We start from the raw sequence: 17871 nt of genomic DNA, 5'->3' as shown, positions 1-17871 counted from the left end.
CAAAGGGGCAAACAAAACTGGCATTTACTAAATCTTTGCTGGTGCCAGAGAAGTTTAAAAAAGAAACCAGAGACAAATGTGTTCAGTTTGTTTGCCAAGACATTCGACGGTATGATACCATCTCTGGAAAAGGCTTCACACAGCTGGCCCAACATTTGGTCGACACAGCAGCAAGAATAGGAAAGTTCGATGTCTGTGAGATACTACCACACCCCACAACGGTGTCAAGAAATGTTGAAATGAGGGCTCAGAGTCTACGTAAACATGTTGTGGAGGAAATCACTGCAACAATATCGAAGTTTGGATGCGCTGTTACAGCAGACATATGGACAGAAACATATCAAAAAACGTCCTTTTTGTCTGCAACCATCCATTACGTTAATGAGCAATCTGAGCTACATTCAAGAGTGCTTTTTGCTGCCCCTTTTGACCCAAGCACCTCAAAGACAGGTGAAAACATTCGAAGGCACCTGCTGCAGAATCTCAGAGTGTTTGGCATTGATGCGACAGACATGGGCAAAAAGATTATTTTTGTCACAGATCGTGGAGCCAACATGATCAGTGCCTTACGAGAATACACGAGGCTAAACTGCACAGCGCACATACTAAACGTGACTCTCTCCAGTGCGTTTGGTACTGCCATAATCGAAAAGTCTCCAGAGATCGCTAGCCTTCTGACTGATGTTAAAAAGTTGGTTACATATTTCAAACACTCAGGACAGCAGGGCAAGCTTAAAAAGTCACTGAAACAATCCATAGAGACACGATGGAACTCTAACTTTGACATGTTAAATTCTGTCTTGGAACAGTACGAAGACATTGCATCTGTGCTGACTGAGAGCAATAATTATGACAAGATCGGACGCATTAGCATCAGTACTCTTAAGTTACTAGTATCATTCCTAAAACCCTTCAAAGAGGCAACTGACGACTTGGAAACTGATAACACAGCTCCCAGTGCCTCACTTGTTCTTCTGTGGTCTGTGCGATTAATTGAGCACTGTACATCAGCCACAAAAGACCCTCTGCTCTCTGAAATTGCAACCGTCTGTGTAACACGGCTGAAAGAATTACTGTCAGCAGACAGCACTTCATCCCATTCTGTTCACATGCTTTATAAAATAGCAACCTTTCTGACACCAAATCTGCGAGGTCTGAGAATGTTAGATGAAAGAGGGCGACAGAATGTGATACAGGGAGTCAAGGAGATGATCGATGATTTAAAGTTTGATCATGCACATGATGAGGATGTTGAACCAACACCTGCCAAAAGGCCTACTGTTCTTCATAAATTTTCAGATTGGGAGGAAGAGGAAGAATCATGTGGATCAAAATCACTAGATGTTCAGATTCAGGAGTACAGGACCATGAAACTTGAATTATCAAGTCAACAAAACATTTTGCAGTGGTGGAATTCCAACAGTTCCCAGTTCCCTGCCCTGAGCAACCTTGCAAGATTTGTCCTCTGCATCCCGGCAACGAGTGCACCTTCCGAGAGAGCATTCAGCCTTTGTGGTCGGATTTTGGAGGAGAGACGTTCAGTACTGAAACCCTCATCAGTCAGTGACATTCTTTTCCTGCATGGAAATTTAAAATAATTTGGATTTTTTAAGTAAGTTTCGTTCATTTGATTAATAGTTTATAATTTTGAGATGTCGTTTATTGTTGTATTTATATATGCATATTTTCTTTTGTAGGAGAGACCTTGAATTCGACATTGGGACATTTTTTCGTTAAACTGATAGTTTAAACAACCATTTAATTTCGCAGTGGCCAACTATTTTGTTCTTTTGTTTACAATTTTAAGTGACTTTTTTTTTTTTTCGTGACACTTTCCCTACTGTGTTGACAGAAAAATGTTACGTTTGTATTTTACATAAAAATAACAAGTAGGCCACAATGCTGTATTCGTTTTTATTTATTTTATTTTTGCAACACGTTTTCCATGTTAAAAGATAAATGTTGCATGTTGACAGATAAATGCATCTTGTTTAAGAAAAATAAATACAATCATTGCACAACCTGCAGTTTTATCTGTTATCTCTATTTTTTGGTGGTACCCCATTTAAATGTGAGATTTTGGAAACCAGATCTAAATTTAGCGGGAACGGTCGGGTCGGGTAGAAAATTATTCTAAGCGGGCAGCGGGTGAACAAAGACTGAATATACAGCGGGAGCGGTCGGGTGCGGTACAAAACCTTGCGGGAGCGGGACTAAAAAAACATTCCCGCGCAGACCTCTAGCTTACGTGAATCGCAGCAGCTGCACATGTGCTACGCTGAATTAGAGGATATCTTTGCTCTGGATTTCTATTTCTACTTTTTCATTTCTATATGATTCTTCTTGCATCTAAACAAAGATGATTCAATTTGCTAAATGTTGATGGCTCTTCGTGCTCAGGTGTAAATGAGACGTAATATTTGCTCTTGGTTTGGTTCTCCTGTACAGAACCTTGCAGTACAACAGAAACCGAAAAACATTATTTGTAGTTGTTATTCTTAGTTGTTCTGCTGCCTAAATACCACAGGGTCTGATTATGAAGTTATTGAGCTGCACATACTTTACGACCTGCTTAAGTTCGAGGTCACAGCGTCTGTAGAGCAGCTGGAACATAATGAAGTCTACAAGGTTAAAGTTTTCTCTTCAGTTATTGTTCTTTCTGCTGCTTGGTTTGATGGATCTGAGAGCTTTTGTTTTTATTATTGTTATTATAATTATCATTAATATTTTACTCTCTAGAAGCTTTAAAATAGTGTTTGTGTTTGAAAAAATTGATTTAAGAATTGAACAGAAACATCTGTCCTTCTGAAAATGGCCCAAAGGCACGGAGACAAAGTCAAAGGATGCAACCTGTAACTTTCTCTTCCTTCATGTCAGGACCATCATCCATGATTTATATAAAATGCATATAGCAACAGTAGCACTTTAGTTTGGACTTTATGATTTCTGTAACTGGAAAATATTATTTTGTTTAAAGACAGAAGTGACCGCATAGTTGCAACATCAAAGGGAAATATTAATTAATTAGCATCAAGTATATTTGTTGCTTAAGCGTTTGCACTATAACTTAAGTAGGATTATAACTTTTAAGGAAGGAAAGATTTCAGATATTTAGTTCACTGCTTCAGTTATTTTATATGAAATTAAAACATTTACGTTGGTCAAATATGATGCTCTAAATCAAATAAAAGTTTGAAAATAAATGATGTATTTTTAAATGCTGCAACAAATGTTCACAAAAAGTAACTATAATTAAAACCAGTTAAACAAAATCAAATGTTTGAATCATGCTTAACCAAATGCCAGGCTGGAGAGCTGAACCTAAAGTATACGTAGAAAGATTTCAACATCTGAGCAGTTTTTAATGTTTTTATCACATATAAATGTCACAGCAGTGGGTCCTGGCCCAATGCTTTGTGTTTTTGCTTTTCTTTGACTCTTGTTTTTCTTGGTTTTTGTTCTTCTTATTTATCAGGCTCTCAGTAATCTTAGTTCTCCCTCCCTCAGTGTTCATTTCAGCCTGTGTTTAGTTTCTGTTCCCGTGTCCCACGTTTCATCGTTTCATGTCGAGTCAGCCCTGTCTCTCTGTTTCCTGTGTCTCCCCAGTCAGCCCCGCCTCCCTCGGGCACTCATGTGTGATACAGAGTAATAAACCTGACTACATTTGCTGCACTCTCTTTATTACCTGTTACTTTAAAATTCATACACTAATTATGTCTGCCCATCTCTCTAATGTGAAGGTCAAAGGTCAACATCCCAGTGACATAAGAATAATCCCAAAGGGGCAAAGGCAGCGGTTAATTTAGCACATTTAGCATTAAGGGTACAGCAAGGATATACTTTTACTTATTGTGGCAGGGGTGTGGTCTCTGGCCTGCTGCAGTGGAGGCTGGTGGCGGGACGTTGGACGGCACAGGTGAGGGTGATGGAGCTCATGACTCTCCCCTTTATAGTGACGGAGGAGACTGGCGTGGGGGAAGCGTGTAGTGGAGGAAGCCGAGGAGAGAGCTGGTTTCTGGCTACAAAGACGGCATCAAACCAGAAAAGATTGCTTGTGGTCAAATAATGTGTAATAATAATGAAATAAATAGGCCATTGGGAAAAACGGGATTTTGAAATAAAGACTGACTTTGAAAAAAAGGACATTTTGGATTAAAAACGGCTGGGAATAAATAAAATGCCTCAGGAATAATCTCTGTTATTGTGAAAAATAATGATCATGAAATAATATTTCACAATAATAAGTAAATTTATATAGCAGAATGCAATATATTTCACAATAATGAGCTTTTTTTCAAAATGTGTTCAATTATTTCACAATATCATTCTCACATTACATATCTGTGTCTTATTTATTCACATAGTTATTTATTTCATCATGACTTATTTATTTATTTAATTTTGAACACTTTGGAGTTCCATATGGTTGTAGTGGGCTTGTAATGTAAATGTGGTCTGATTAAATGTGACATTAATGCTGACGCTGCATCAAACCCTGATAAAACAGTTCTATTAGTGGGTCTGTGTGATCAGCATCAGTGGGTGAAGGTGAGGCCTTGACTAGTAGAGCGTCATGTTGGTGTTTAACAACACATGAGCCAACATCAGACTCCGAGCGCTACGATGCTAAAGATCAGAAGATCCAGTGTGACATCATCGTTACCTGGCAACAGTAGCCCTCATCTGACTTTATTGGAGGATATTTACACCAGCAACACGGTTTAGTTTGATATGACGGATTAACAACATGCGCTGTGATATCCAGTTCATCTGTAATAGATACTGGATCTAATCAGTCAGCAGATATCTGATCAGCTTATTTATAATTATACTAGAAACAAATACAACTGTGTTGGTGATTCATGCAAACTTGCATATCAGCCTTTGAAGGTTTTGTAGTATTGAGAACAAAGAGGTTGTGTTAGGGCTGAAAAGCCCGACTTGTTCTCCTCTGCAGGTCATCAAATGCACCACAGAAGTTTGTATTTGCACAGCCTGTATATGTTTGATGGCTTTATTATTCTCTGTTCAAAGACAGTAAATATGGAAAATGTCTCATGTAGTATCAGCTTCATTTAAAATGACTGCAAACATTTAGAGAACATGTGCTGCTGTTTGTCCTACATTTCAACACTGAATGAACCCTGAAAACATGATGGCAGCTGGCAGGTTGGAGTTCACATGAAATATCGGCTGTATGAAGACTGGAAATATAGATGATAAAAACATGCAGCCAAACATTTGTGGACATGGATAAACTATCTGATCCAAAAAGCAGGAAGTGACACAGCTAGAAAGTGTGTAACAGCTGAAGTCAAATGTAATGCAGAGTTGAATCTGCACTTGGATCCATCTGTGAAAGGTCCACATGTAGGGATCACATGAGTCCTGATGTTTGTCAGTCAGCTTGATAACTCCATCTACTGTGGCTACATATACTGGGCTGGTAGCTCCACAGTGTTGGAAAGAAACTATTAAATGTGCAAAGTTTAAAATCAGAGGCTCTTCTAACACAGGAGCCATGTTGAGTTTAGATCACAGCCGACCACCGGCAGTCTGAAATGGAATGAAGCCCATTGACAGCCAGCAGGTCTAAACAGGAACACACCCATTTGTATGTGTGGCAATGATGTGGCTGCAGCTGACACAGGATTGGTTCAAACTAAACATCAGACACATTTCACAGAGTTCACAAATAAACTCACGTTTTTATTTTTGAAGATGATCATAAAGTAGAATTTATGGTCCAGTAGAAACAGCAGGAGGTTTGAGCCCTTCTGATGGCAAGGCAAGGCAAGTTTATTTGTATAGCACAATTCAACAACAAGGTGATTCAAAGTGCTTTACAGAGACATTAGAAACAAAAACAAATAAAAAGCATGATTTAAAATTGATTAAAACAAGCAAACAAACTAACTAACTAATTAACAAACAAACAAACAAAACAGTATATAAAATCAAAACAGATAAAATCAGAACAGTAGATAAAATCAGTAGTTAAATGTAAGTTTTGAAATTTAAGCTTAAAAGTGTGGATTTGGTGCTTTATTCAAATGCAGCTGAGAACAGGTGAGTCTTCAACCTGGATTTAAATAAACTGAGTGTTTCAGCTGATCTGAGGCTTTCTGGGAGTTTGTTCCAGATATAAGGAGCATAAAAGCTGAATTCAGCTTCTCCGTGTCTGGTTCTGACTCTGGGAACTGATAAAAGACCGGATCCAGATGACCTGAGGGATCTGGAAGGTTCATACTGGGTCAGGAGGTCACTGATGTATTTTGGTCCTAAACCATTCAGAGCTTTATAGGCCAGCATCAGAACTTTAAAGTCTATCCTCTGACGGACAGGCAGCCAGTGTAAAGACCTCAGAGCTGGACTGATGTGGTCCACTTTTTTGGTCTTAGTGAGGACTCGAGCAGCAGAGTTCTGAATGAGCTGTAGTTGTCTGACTGATGTTTTAGGTAGACCTGTAAAGATGCTGTTACAGTAATCAAGCCTACTAAAGATGAATGCATGGACTAGTTTTTCCAGGTCCTGTTGAGACATCAGATCTTTTATCCTTGAAATATTCTTGAGGTGATAGTAAGCTGACTTTGTTATTGTCCTAATGTGTTTTTCTAAGTTTAGGTCTGCATCCATCACTACACCCACATGTCTCGCCTGGTTTGTGGTTTGTAGATGTATAGATTGAAGTTCTCTGGTGACCTGTAATCGTTTTTCTTTGGCACCAAAGAGTATTACCTCAGTTTTGTTTTTGTTTAGCTGGAGAAAATTGTACGGGGCCTTGGTCTCCTGATGACATTGTGATATATATTTGTGTGTCATCTGCATAGCTGTGATAGTTTATTTTGTTGTTCTTTATAATCTGTGCCAGTGGGAGCATGTAAATGTTAAACAGAAAGGGTCCCAAGATGGAACCTTGGGGAACTCCACATGTGATACTTGTCTGCTCAGATGTGAAGTTACCTATTGATACAAAGTATTTCCTGTTTTCTAAGTATGTTTTGAACCAGTTTAGTACAGTTCCTGAAAGACCTGTCCAGTTCTCCAGTCGTTTGAGTAATATGTTGTGGTCAACTGTATCAAATGCTGCACTGAGATCCAGTAAAACTAAAACTGACATTTTTCCACTGTCTGTATTCAGACATATGTCATTAAACAGCAGAAACAGGATTTGGAGGAAGATGTTAATAGATTAGAAAGAATTGTACACTGTGAATCAATGCAAGTCTTTCTATATAGACAGATCTGTAATAATCCCTCAGGTAGGTTCCTCTGGGACAGTCACAGATAGAGACACCAATTCTGACGTCCTTTGAAAGCCTGACTTTGAATTGTCATCACTCATCATGCACACAGATGTTAATTCTACATATTCCTGGTACTGAACTCTAAATCAATATGAAGAAAATGCTCCTGCTAATCTGCACCTATGTTGATATCAAATCCTTTTCCAGCACATGGATAAATCTCTATAAATCTTTCAGTCTGATCAGAATGGGCACAGTGTTGTTATTGCAGCTCCCTGATGTTTGAAAAGCTAAATGTCCATTTTAAAGTGCTCGTGTGTAGGATTGTGTTTCCTTCCTTTGTGCAGTTCTTACAGTAAACATGTTTGAATGTTTCCTGTTCCCCTGATGCTTCTTCCTGTTGGATAAAATTGGTTTGAATAACATGTTCTTATAGGTTATAATGAACTTCAAACTGTGATCCACTTACAAAACTGCCTCATTTTATTGGAACGATCCACATTTGCATCCATTCACGGTACATTTGACATCTGAACACATTTGTACACATGATGAAAGGACAGATGGTGTTTGTGTGTCCTTCTTAAACTTAGTGTGGATGTTTCATCATGTAGAACTACTTAGAACAAAGTCTTTGGAACATTTGGAGAACACGTTTAGGAAAGTAACATCCTGGTAGAACATTTTCTTAAAGCAGAGCAGAGCTGCAACATGACTGTGAGCATTCAGAAGAATAAAGTCAGAATACTTTATTATTATGAAGACTAAAGTGCACCTTAATGCTGCCGATGAACACACATGTTCTTTGTGAAAGCATGTGTGAGCACAGCTGACATGCACCACACTGACCCCACTCGCCCCATTTCTTCATCCACTTCTTGCTCTTGTGCTTGAAATGAGACGCAGCAAAAGTCAGAGGCTCTAAAATCCACAAAAAGGGGGCTCGTTAGATCAGGATACTGGATGTGATCCATAGAAAATATGGATAATACACCACTTTATTTGAAGCATCTGTAGCACTGCCTCAGTTCTGGATGTTTCCACCGACTCCTCTGTGCACCTAAAGGAAAGGTCAAAGGTCAGCAGCACATGTAGTTGGGACAAGTCTTCAGTCGCACAAACTACACAATGATTTTCCTCCAATGACGACTTTTCACTTGCAGAAATGGTCCTGTGTGATTTCCAGGCTGTGATATAAAAACTAGTTCCTAATGGCAGCGACTCACTCAGTAAACATGTGTTTCCTTCACCAACCTCACACACAGATCCAATAAGATCAGGAAGTGGGCAGTATAGTACAATATGTGTTATTCTGTGCTGCACTGCCCAAACTAAAGATCTGCTGAAGTGTTGGAAATGATCCAGATGTTTATTTTGGACGATACAGCAGAAGATCAGACATGAAAGTGGAGATAACACAGAAGACCTGCAGCAAAGGTCAGAGGTCAGACTGGGCCCTGGATTCAACAATGAGCCAATGATCATCAAGCAGTGACTAAAGCAGAGCCCTGACGTTCTGACATTCATCACACAGTCAGAACAAATGTCTGCTGATGACTTCATCTCATGAAACGACTGATAGATGTCAGTTCATTGATCAGCTGAGCTGCTGATCTTCATCGTCACAGAAACATTCAGCTTGTTTCAATCAGTAAATAACTCCCACTACTCCCAGTTTGAACTGTTCCCACTCAAAATGCTGTGAGAACAATGATCATTGTAGAACTTCACAAACATCACGTGTTGTTTTCCACATGTAAGATCAGCAAACACACAGAAACTTCCTGTTGCCACACACGGCCTCTAAAATCTCTTCCACGCTTTCTGTCTGAAGTCCACTCTCTGTGTCGGATCCACAGGAAACAACAAGATCTTATTAACATGGTTTTCAATGTGTCTCCTTCCAAAAAGTCCAACCAATGAACAAATGTGTGTATTTGTGGAGGCCGAACAAAAGCATGACACATTTCTCTGTTTCTATAAACTGGAGTCAAACACAAACATGAAGAGTTTCACTGACAGACTCCAAAATGCCCCCACAGTGGATCAAAGGGAAATCCTACAGTGTGGCCAGAGACTCTTAATGGCTCCAACATCAACACATCCACAATGTTGGATCCAGTTCTGCCTCACAGAGTTACTAAGACACACCCTCTGCAGCATCACAACAGCTCCACCTGCTTCACCTGCCTCCTCAGCATCTGTACACCTGAAGAGAAAAGAAAGGCTCCAACAGCTCAAATCTACAAAGGATTCATGAAGTTTCATCCAACAATAACATGTTTGCCTTCCACACTTCTGTTATTTATGATCACAAGAACTTGTGCAGCCCTGATATCAGCCCTAATATATGAGTGTGTTTGCCCAAAGACTGAAACAGCATCAACATGACAGCTGTAAGAAATCTTCTCTCAGCCTTGTTTGGCAGAAGATCCCTGCAACAAAGATTGTAGCTGAAAGATGACGTGTGTAAAGTTTGCTCTGTGGGAGGGTTGAGGCTGTTTTTAGACCTTTGATAGTTTCCAATCCAGTTCTGACAGACAGGAATAAAAACAACATCATTAAGATCAGATCATGGAGCTGTTTGCTGCCTTGTTTCTATCTTCACATTACAAGACTTTACTACAATAAAGATGCTGACATGTATCTGTAGCAACAACATCATTGAATCTAGAACAACTGGAGCCAAACCAGTGGCTCTGCTGGGATCACTGGTGAGCCAACACTTCCTTGTTGATGCAGATTTCAGGGCTTCCTTTTGCTCCTCCGTTATAACTGTTCTCTCTTCTCAACACATGATGACACAAAGGAATCAGCAGTGACAAAGATGATGCTGAAGAGAAGCACACACTTCACACATATAACAGACCAGTGCAGTTACACACACCTCTGCTCGACATCAGGCCTCAAACAAAGACACAAAACACTAACTTGACTCTAAACAGAAGAAACGAGCAGCTGTTTCTGTTCTGTGCTTATTTATATTTGACACACATGCTTCTCTTTGTGCAAACACACATCGCACTATAAGGGTAACCTCGCACACAATGATTGGACAGCACAGTGATGATGCTGGGAGATCCTATACGCAGCAACACAGAAACACTGAGAACTTTAAACAATGATGGAAAGTGTTATAAATGACTTGTTGGCCTCTGATCTGTCACAAACAGCTGAAACGTGTCTCTCATGAGTCACATGAAGGTTTTTGACAGAAAGGACAAAAAGTAGCTGCAGTCAGTTTGTGTCATTTTTATATTTATTCATCTGGGAGAAAAATCTGAGGGACATTAAAATGTGTTTTCAACAGAGACAAGAACATGAATATAACAGAACAGGTAAATGAAGATGTTTCAAGTAAACAGCTGGACTGATCAGGTCCAAACACAGAGTGATAAACTTGTCAAACAGCTGTCATATCTTTATATAGAAGCTCTTTATAAATGCTGCTCACTGCAGTCTGTTTACTAATAATGTCAAAGTGTTAGAAACACAGAAACATCAGAATGGTCTTTGTTCACAGAAACCTGTCTGGGATCCTTTGTTGTTCTTTTGATGCAGAGTTACATTATAAATATAAAGAGTTATTTCAGAGTCTCATCAGTTTTCCTGCATGTCTTTATTTAACACATCAGCAGGGCTGAAGCTCTCATGTTAAACACACACTGATCTATGGACACGTTCATGTGTTTCTAACAGAACCAGGCTGTTATCAGCCTGCACTAACATTATGTCACACACACTGAATGTAACAGTGACAGTTTACATCATCACACAATCAGCTGTGATTGTTTCACTGTCATCAAACGAGTCAACAGGAAGTAGAATCAATAGAAACCAATCATTTACTGACAGCATGTCTGATGGAAATAAGTGCAGATTATGTATGAAGTCTAACTGCACACAGTAACTGTGTTACAATAAGGACTTAACAGCGCCCTCTGCTGGAGTGTTTCAGTACTGCGTTAACTAGAATACACCACCTCCTCCTCACACCACCTGCTACAGCTCTACTCTTCTATGACTACAGTCATCCACAGCACTGATGTGAGGTCACATGGTTCATATGTAAGGAGCACAGCTGACCTCAGGTCAGTTTAATGACTGTGAGCAGCAGCTGTGTTATTGTCACTGTGACAGGGAGACACTCTCAGACACAGCGCTCATGTCAGCTTGTTCTCATGCAGGAGGATCAGGAGCTCCATGTTTGTCTTTCTGTTTGAATCATGATGTGTTTGTGCCATCAGAGTCTGTCATGAGTACTCAGGGTTTCACAGCAGCTCTTCTGGATGCTGACGAGGACTCCAACCTCATGTTTCACCTCTCTGAGCTTCTGATGTCTGTGAACACTCGTGTTTCTTCTCTGGGCTCATCTGGACAAAAACACCTTTCTGTGTTTGGCTGCAGCCTCATTCTGACTGACAGGAAGTGTGTTATCCATGAGCTGCACTTCTGTGAGGAAGTTTCCTGCTGTGTTTCCTGTCTGTGGACAAACACGAGTGTTCCAGCTGAGGACTTGGTTCCTTCCACCTGTCCATACAGGACATCACGCTGTCTGCAGCTCTGTAAATGCAGCTCCAGGTCCTTCCACGTGCTGCTCTGTATTTGTGCAGTTTGTAGTGTGTCCTGGGAAACGTAGCACACATGGTGTTCTTCTGCTGTTTCCTCCTTTCACTGAGTGTGAAACACTGACGCTGTGCTGTTGTTCACAGAGGGGAGCTGATTCTAGCTGCAGCTGGACTCTGTCATCTAACTGAATGTGTTGGTGCTGATCACGGGGCTCTGAGGGGGGAGCAGCAGGAGGACTCTGGATGCTGACGTCAGTGTATCTGTGGAAGCTCCCACAGCGTGTCTGTCATTCAATATTGTGCTGTATATTGTATCTATGCAAAGATGAACAGACTGTGTGTTCACTGGTCTCTGTGCTGCAGCTCTGATGTCATCATCACTCCCTCCTCCACCCTCAGCAGTCCCAGCATGCTGCTGTGGTGCACCCCACCCTCACTCTACACCTGAGCCACAGACCACACCCTCCACCTCAATATACACCACAGTTTTCTCTGCTGTGGAAATGAGATCAGGAGGAAATCATCATTATTATTATTTAATAAACGCTCACATTAATGTGGGCTTGTTTGTTTCATATTAGAAACATTAGTTGAGTGTTTTTAGTATAAAATGGTCAAAGTCCCTCTTTTTGCTCCTCCCCTCACCTGTGGATGGGCGGTGCTGTTACCGTGGTGACAGCTTGGATGTGTTTCAGTCCTGCCTGGTTATCACTGCAGGAATCTTTCACATTTATTACAGGTAATAACTCTGATTTTTCTGTGTATTATGAACCAAATGTATCCTGATACACACAGAGATGGATGAGCAGAGGTCACATGATGAAAGAACAAACATGGAGTTTTTGATTTATTTAGATATTTATTGATGAATGCAAACAAACCTGACACTGAACCATCGTCCAGCAGAACAAACCTGATCACATGACCTGCTGACCCAAACAGTGAAAAGCTCCATGGCAACAACAACAAACAGCCTCACATATGTTAACAGAGGCTGTTAGAAGCACAGAGTCTTTACAGTCTTTCTCCTGTTTGGACACAGATCTCTGCACATCTTCATCACAGTTACTCACAGACGTGCAGAGTGTGTGGATATCAAAGCTAAGTTTCCACCATGTTTGTAGTCTGTACTGGGACTCATGGAGCATCTCTCTATGAGCACTCAGTGCTTTAAACAGTGAGTCCCAGTATAACCAGCAGCCTTCACACCACACATCACACAGACATGGAAACTTCAAACCTCAGACTGAAGACACCATCAGAAATAAACAGATTGTGATGAAGATGAAGAACTGGACCAGCTTGCTGTGGTTTCTTCTGTTCCTGTCAGAAATAAGAGTCTGGCAGCACTTTGCTCTCCTTCCACATGTTTAAGGAGGAAGTGAAGAAGAGCGAGTGAGTCGTCTTCCTCTGTGGGCCCAACATCAGGCAGCAGCCACGTATTTTTAAAAACCCAGCACACTGCTTCAGAAACACTGAGTCCAGGTGACCAGAGTCATGTGATCAGTGAGGTCTTCACTCAGGACGTCACTGCTTCAGGACCTGATTCAGAGGTTTATAAGGACGTGGATCATTGGTGCTGATGTTGTGTGAGAGCTGGTGAACCATGGGGAACATAAATAACAACCAGGCCATCAGCAGTTCTACCCCCAGCTCTAACACCTACATAATACACTATACATATAGTTATTGTTAAGGTTCAAATATTGAGGAAGGAGAGTACAAACAACCAGGTCCAGAAGAGCTTGGTCAAACAATTGATTTTAATGAACACACGCGTGGGGGGACCAGCGCCGTACGCAGACAGCGCTGATCTCCGACTAATCAAAGCATAAACAGATATTTTATACCATCGGGGTTTGAATTTAATGACGCCCCTTCAACGTCACACAGATACATACATACATACGTCAAATCAAAACCACAATGACTTTTAACACAGTTTGAAAAGAACATTATCTCTATCTTCATGGCAGATGTTTCCTGTCAACCTTTTGACTGCCGCTTCTCCAAAACCACAGACCATGCTCTGCAGTAAGATACCACTTCTGCACGCCCGCAGTTGCAAGCAAACATGATTAACCTCTCACCTATAACTGAATGTATCTACTATGTGTGTGTGTGTGTGTCACGACCTCACTTGGCACTCTGTGTCACCTCTCACCTACTAACGCTCGCAGTCAAACAGAGGCCACTCTCACATGTGTCAGCAGTTTACTAAAACTATATATGTAGTATATTGAATAAATGTTTTAATCAAGAACCTCTACTAGAAGCTTAATAAAAGAATATAAAAGTATAAAAGATAATAATGAACAACCTGGTTATTCAAATAGCATCATCCAAACAGCTCCTCAGAATAAGCTGCACTTACACTCTGCTTTTAGTTTCACTTTTGCAAAAGCACGCTCTGCAAACCTGCAGTTTCCTGTCAACACTTTGCACAGAGTGTCCTCAGAATCAACAGAATCAGCCCATACACACTTAAGATTATAACAAGCATTCAAAAGCATTTAAGATCATAGATTCAACTCAACAGTTTAAAGTGGTTATAACTGCACCTGTAGTAAAGGCTAATTGGGTACCAAAATGTTTAAACATCTGAATGCAATATCAATGCTGTAGATTATATTATTAATGCAATGGTAATGATGATGATTATTAACAGTAGCAACAAAATAATTTCCCTGATCTCCACATTATACAGGTTATAGTATGTTATATATAAACGTAGCTGAAGCAGTTTCATTTGTAGCTTCACGCTGCACTTCACATGTTTGTCCACCAGATGGCAGCACAGAGGCCTGTGTTGGAAAGCTTTGAGTAATGAAGCGTTTTCAATCCAAGCTTCAGAAAGCTTCATGTGGTCATCAAGGAAGCAACCAGGAAATATCTGCTGTGTGTAAAAACAGCAACACAAGAATCCAGGATGAAGACAAGAAACTCAAAGCTCACAAAACAGGTGGAGCTAATTTTGTGACGTGTTTCTGTAAAAACACCACAGAAGTGAATCATCAAAGTTTCCATGTGAGCTGATGATGCTGCTGCAGAGTTTCTGTGAACCTCCTGTGACCCCGCCTCCTCATACAGAGACATCTGATTGCTCTTCAAACTGCATCACGTGGACACATGTGATTGTGTGTTGTAGTATTGATCCCAATGCTGGTATCAGTCCTGGATCAATAACACTGGATGGATGCGTTCAGCATGGAGCCCTGAGCTGTGTTACAGACAAACATGGAAACTGACAGGTCTGTGTCATTCACAGTCTGTAACACTTCTAAACAACAGAGGCTGACCCAAGTGCCTCAGAGCCAGGCACGCTCACATCACAGCTCTCTAAATAAGCCAGTTTCAAAATAAGAGCTGAAAGCTGTGTTTGCTTGTGTTAGCTTATTATTGTGGAGACTAACATTCAGTGATCATGTGTTCAGACTCATAATGATTACTCTCAGAAATCCTGATCTTTGTATTTACTGTGTGTTGGATCAATAACTGAGATTCATGGTATCACACAGCTGTGCTGCTGCTGATGTCAGCACATCTGGAACAATACGAGGTATCTGCTAGCAGACTGAGCAGGACGTGAGACCTGTGGACTGTTTAAAGCTGTCCCTCCACAGCTCACTCAGACCTGATCCACACCTCAGTGATATTCTCTGACTTCCTCAGTAGAGACAGAAACCATTCAGATCTGGGACCATCAGCTGACTGATGATGTCACACAGACTGTGTTTTTCAGGAACAGTGATTCTGATGTGAGCCTGCTAGCTGACAGCAGACCTGATGAAAGCACATGTTCACATCTGTGAGGACAGACTGGACTCTTTGACTGCACCTTGGTTCTCCTCAGAGGTCTGTACAGGAGCATGTCCACCCCCACTGAAGATCTCAGTCACTGTGAAACATAGAAAGCTGCTTGTGTGGCCTCTGCCTCACATGTAGATACAGCTACAGGTTTCTCTGTCAGTCAGACTGAAACAGTGTCCTGATGCTGCATCATTCAGCTCTGTGCCCCAGTCAGCATCACTGGGAGCTACCAGTGTTTCTGCCCTTTTCCTGTAACACTACACTCAGCACAGGCTCAGCTGGTATCCAGTGTTGGACTTTGGCTTCAGCTGCTGTGATAGATCCTCTAACATAGATCAGCTCTGCTACATGTTGTTAGATAAGTGCAGCTGCTGTCATGTCCTGATGTTTCTCTGGCTCAGCAGCTTCTCCATCAGAGGTTCACATGGAGCTGATCCAGTATCTCCAGTAACTGTGTTCTGTGCCTCACTGGTTCATCCTTCTGTCTGTGTGACGTCAGTCAGATGTTGAAGTTAAACTCTGTAATCTTCACTGTGTCACAGAGTTCAGTGAGTCCCGTTATTCACAGTATCAATCAGATCATCAGAGAACAGCTGATCAGCAATCAGTGGTGCCAACAGCGCCTCCTGTGGTGAGAGGATGCAATAATGCAATGTAGCATTTTTCCACTCAACACTTGCAGTCATGGAAACTGTCTGTTGGATCTGTGTGACGTTGCTTTCTTGGTTAGAGTTCCTCACAAATGTCCAGATGATTCTTCTAATGAGGCGTCGACCATGTTTGCAGCTCTTTGGAAGAAAACGTCGCCCTTTGCCATCCTTACTTTTCTTTGACTTCTTCAAATGCAGCTGAACTCCAGCTGGTATTTTCTTGGACTTTGCAGCTGTTTCTGGTCATCAGTTCATTCCTGCAAACCTCTGAAGCTGAACAACAATGATGCTGCATTGCTGGCTGATCCCAAAAGGTTGATTCTGTTCATCTGGACGTTTTCAGAAACGTTTGCTCACTGATCAGGTGACTTCTTCAGTCTCAGCTGACTGCAGCTTTACAAGCTTACAAACAGCACATTTGCACAATGACTGAAAGCAGCAGCACCTGATATATATGATACTAATATAATACATATACATATATAATCCATACTAATGATGAAGGAACTGAGCTCACAGTCCATTGTTCATTCAGTGAACTACTCAGTTTATTTTGGGCCTCAGAAATGCTCACTCTGTTTGTACATCACTGTCAGCAATAGACTCATTCTGCTGTGTGGACAGGAACACATGTGACATCACTTCCTGTTTGTTTGTGACTGAAGAGGAAGAAGTTTACAAGGAATCATTTAGAAGAGTTTCAAACATCAACTGATTGAATCCATGAATCTGAAAACGTGTTTGTGAGTGAAAGAGACAGACATGTACAGACTGAACTATCTGTTCAACAGTCAGAGTGTTTCTGTAACAGGAGACACTCTTTACACTCCACTCAGCACAGGGACACTGAGGAACCAGACCAGACCATAAACCCAGGATAAAGAGTTTGAGTGAATGTGGTGTTGAAGGTGTGGAGGTGGATCAGAGTGTCAGAGGAGACTCTGTAGAAGGACAGAGTGCCAGCAGGACAGTCCACATACACTGCTGCTCTGTTAGAGACAGAGGAGGAGGAGGAGGAGGAGGAGGAGGAGGAGATGGATGTTGATCTGTTATTGTGACAGACATAACCAGGACCATCATCAGAGCAGCTCAGACTCCAGGACTGATCATTGTGTCCAAACAAACAGTCATAACTGTCTCCTTTCCTTCTGATGCTTCTGTAACTCACTGATATATCAACGCTTCCTCTCCACTCGACCTCCCAGTAACAGCGACCAGTCAGACCATTTCTACACAGCAGCTGAAGATAATAATCAAATCTGTCTGGATGATCAGGATATGACTGAACCTTCTTCACACGTGTCACCTTCCTGTTGTTGTCAGACAGTTGGAGCTTTGTGTGCACTGTGTTTGTGTCGATTGTGAGTTGACAGGAATCTGATGGAGAGAACAAACACAATCCAGCTGCAGTTATTGATCCATCATCTGTTCATTGATTGACACTTTGATGATGACTCCTGACATGATGAAGATGGTTGAATGTGTGCTGCTTTGTTTTCATGAATCCCATTAAAAACACACTTACACTTCCTCAGACCTGGTCTCAACCATCGGACTCCAGCAGGCTCCACCCTGAAAGGAGGAGGGGGGTCAGAG

The 17871-nt window shown here is 41.2% G+C and overlaps 3 protein-coding genes across 3 annotated transcripts in view; all 3 read right to left on the bottom strand.

Annotated features, from left to right (window-relative positions):
- LOC145424239 (uncharacterized) overlaps positions 1-17871 on the bottom strand; it is a 382435-nt gene that overhangs the window by 32790 nt on the left and 331774 nt on the right. The window lies entirely within an intron of this gene.
- LOC113011576 (protein NLRC3-like) overlaps positions 1-17871 on the bottom strand; it is a 471371-nt gene that overhangs the window by 258084 nt on the left and 195416 nt on the right. The gene's annotated exons all lie outside the window — the stretch shown is intronic.
- The window catches only part of LOC145426135 (protein NLRC3-like), a 40393-nt gene continuing 36082 nt past the window's right edge, over positions 13561-17871 (bottom strand). The window contains exon 5 of the mRNA XM_080299660.1: positions 13561-17659. Within this exon, the coding sequence (XP_080155786.1) occupies positions 17108-17659 (552 nt within the window). The 3' untranslated portion in view covers positions 13561-17107. The remainder of the gene's footprint in view (positions 17660-17871) is intronic.

The sequence above is a fragment of the Astatotilapia calliptera genome, chromosome 3 (assembly GCF_964374335.1).
Source record: "Astatotilapia calliptera chromosome 3, fAstCal68.1, whole genome shotgun sequence".
NCBI classification, from domain to species: domain Eukaryota; kingdom Metazoa; phylum Chordata; class Actinopteri; order Cichliformes; family Cichlidae; genus Astatotilapia; species Astatotilapia calliptera.
Note: the sequence above shows the minus strand (reverse complement) of the source record. Positions and strands in the feature narration are given on the sequence as shown.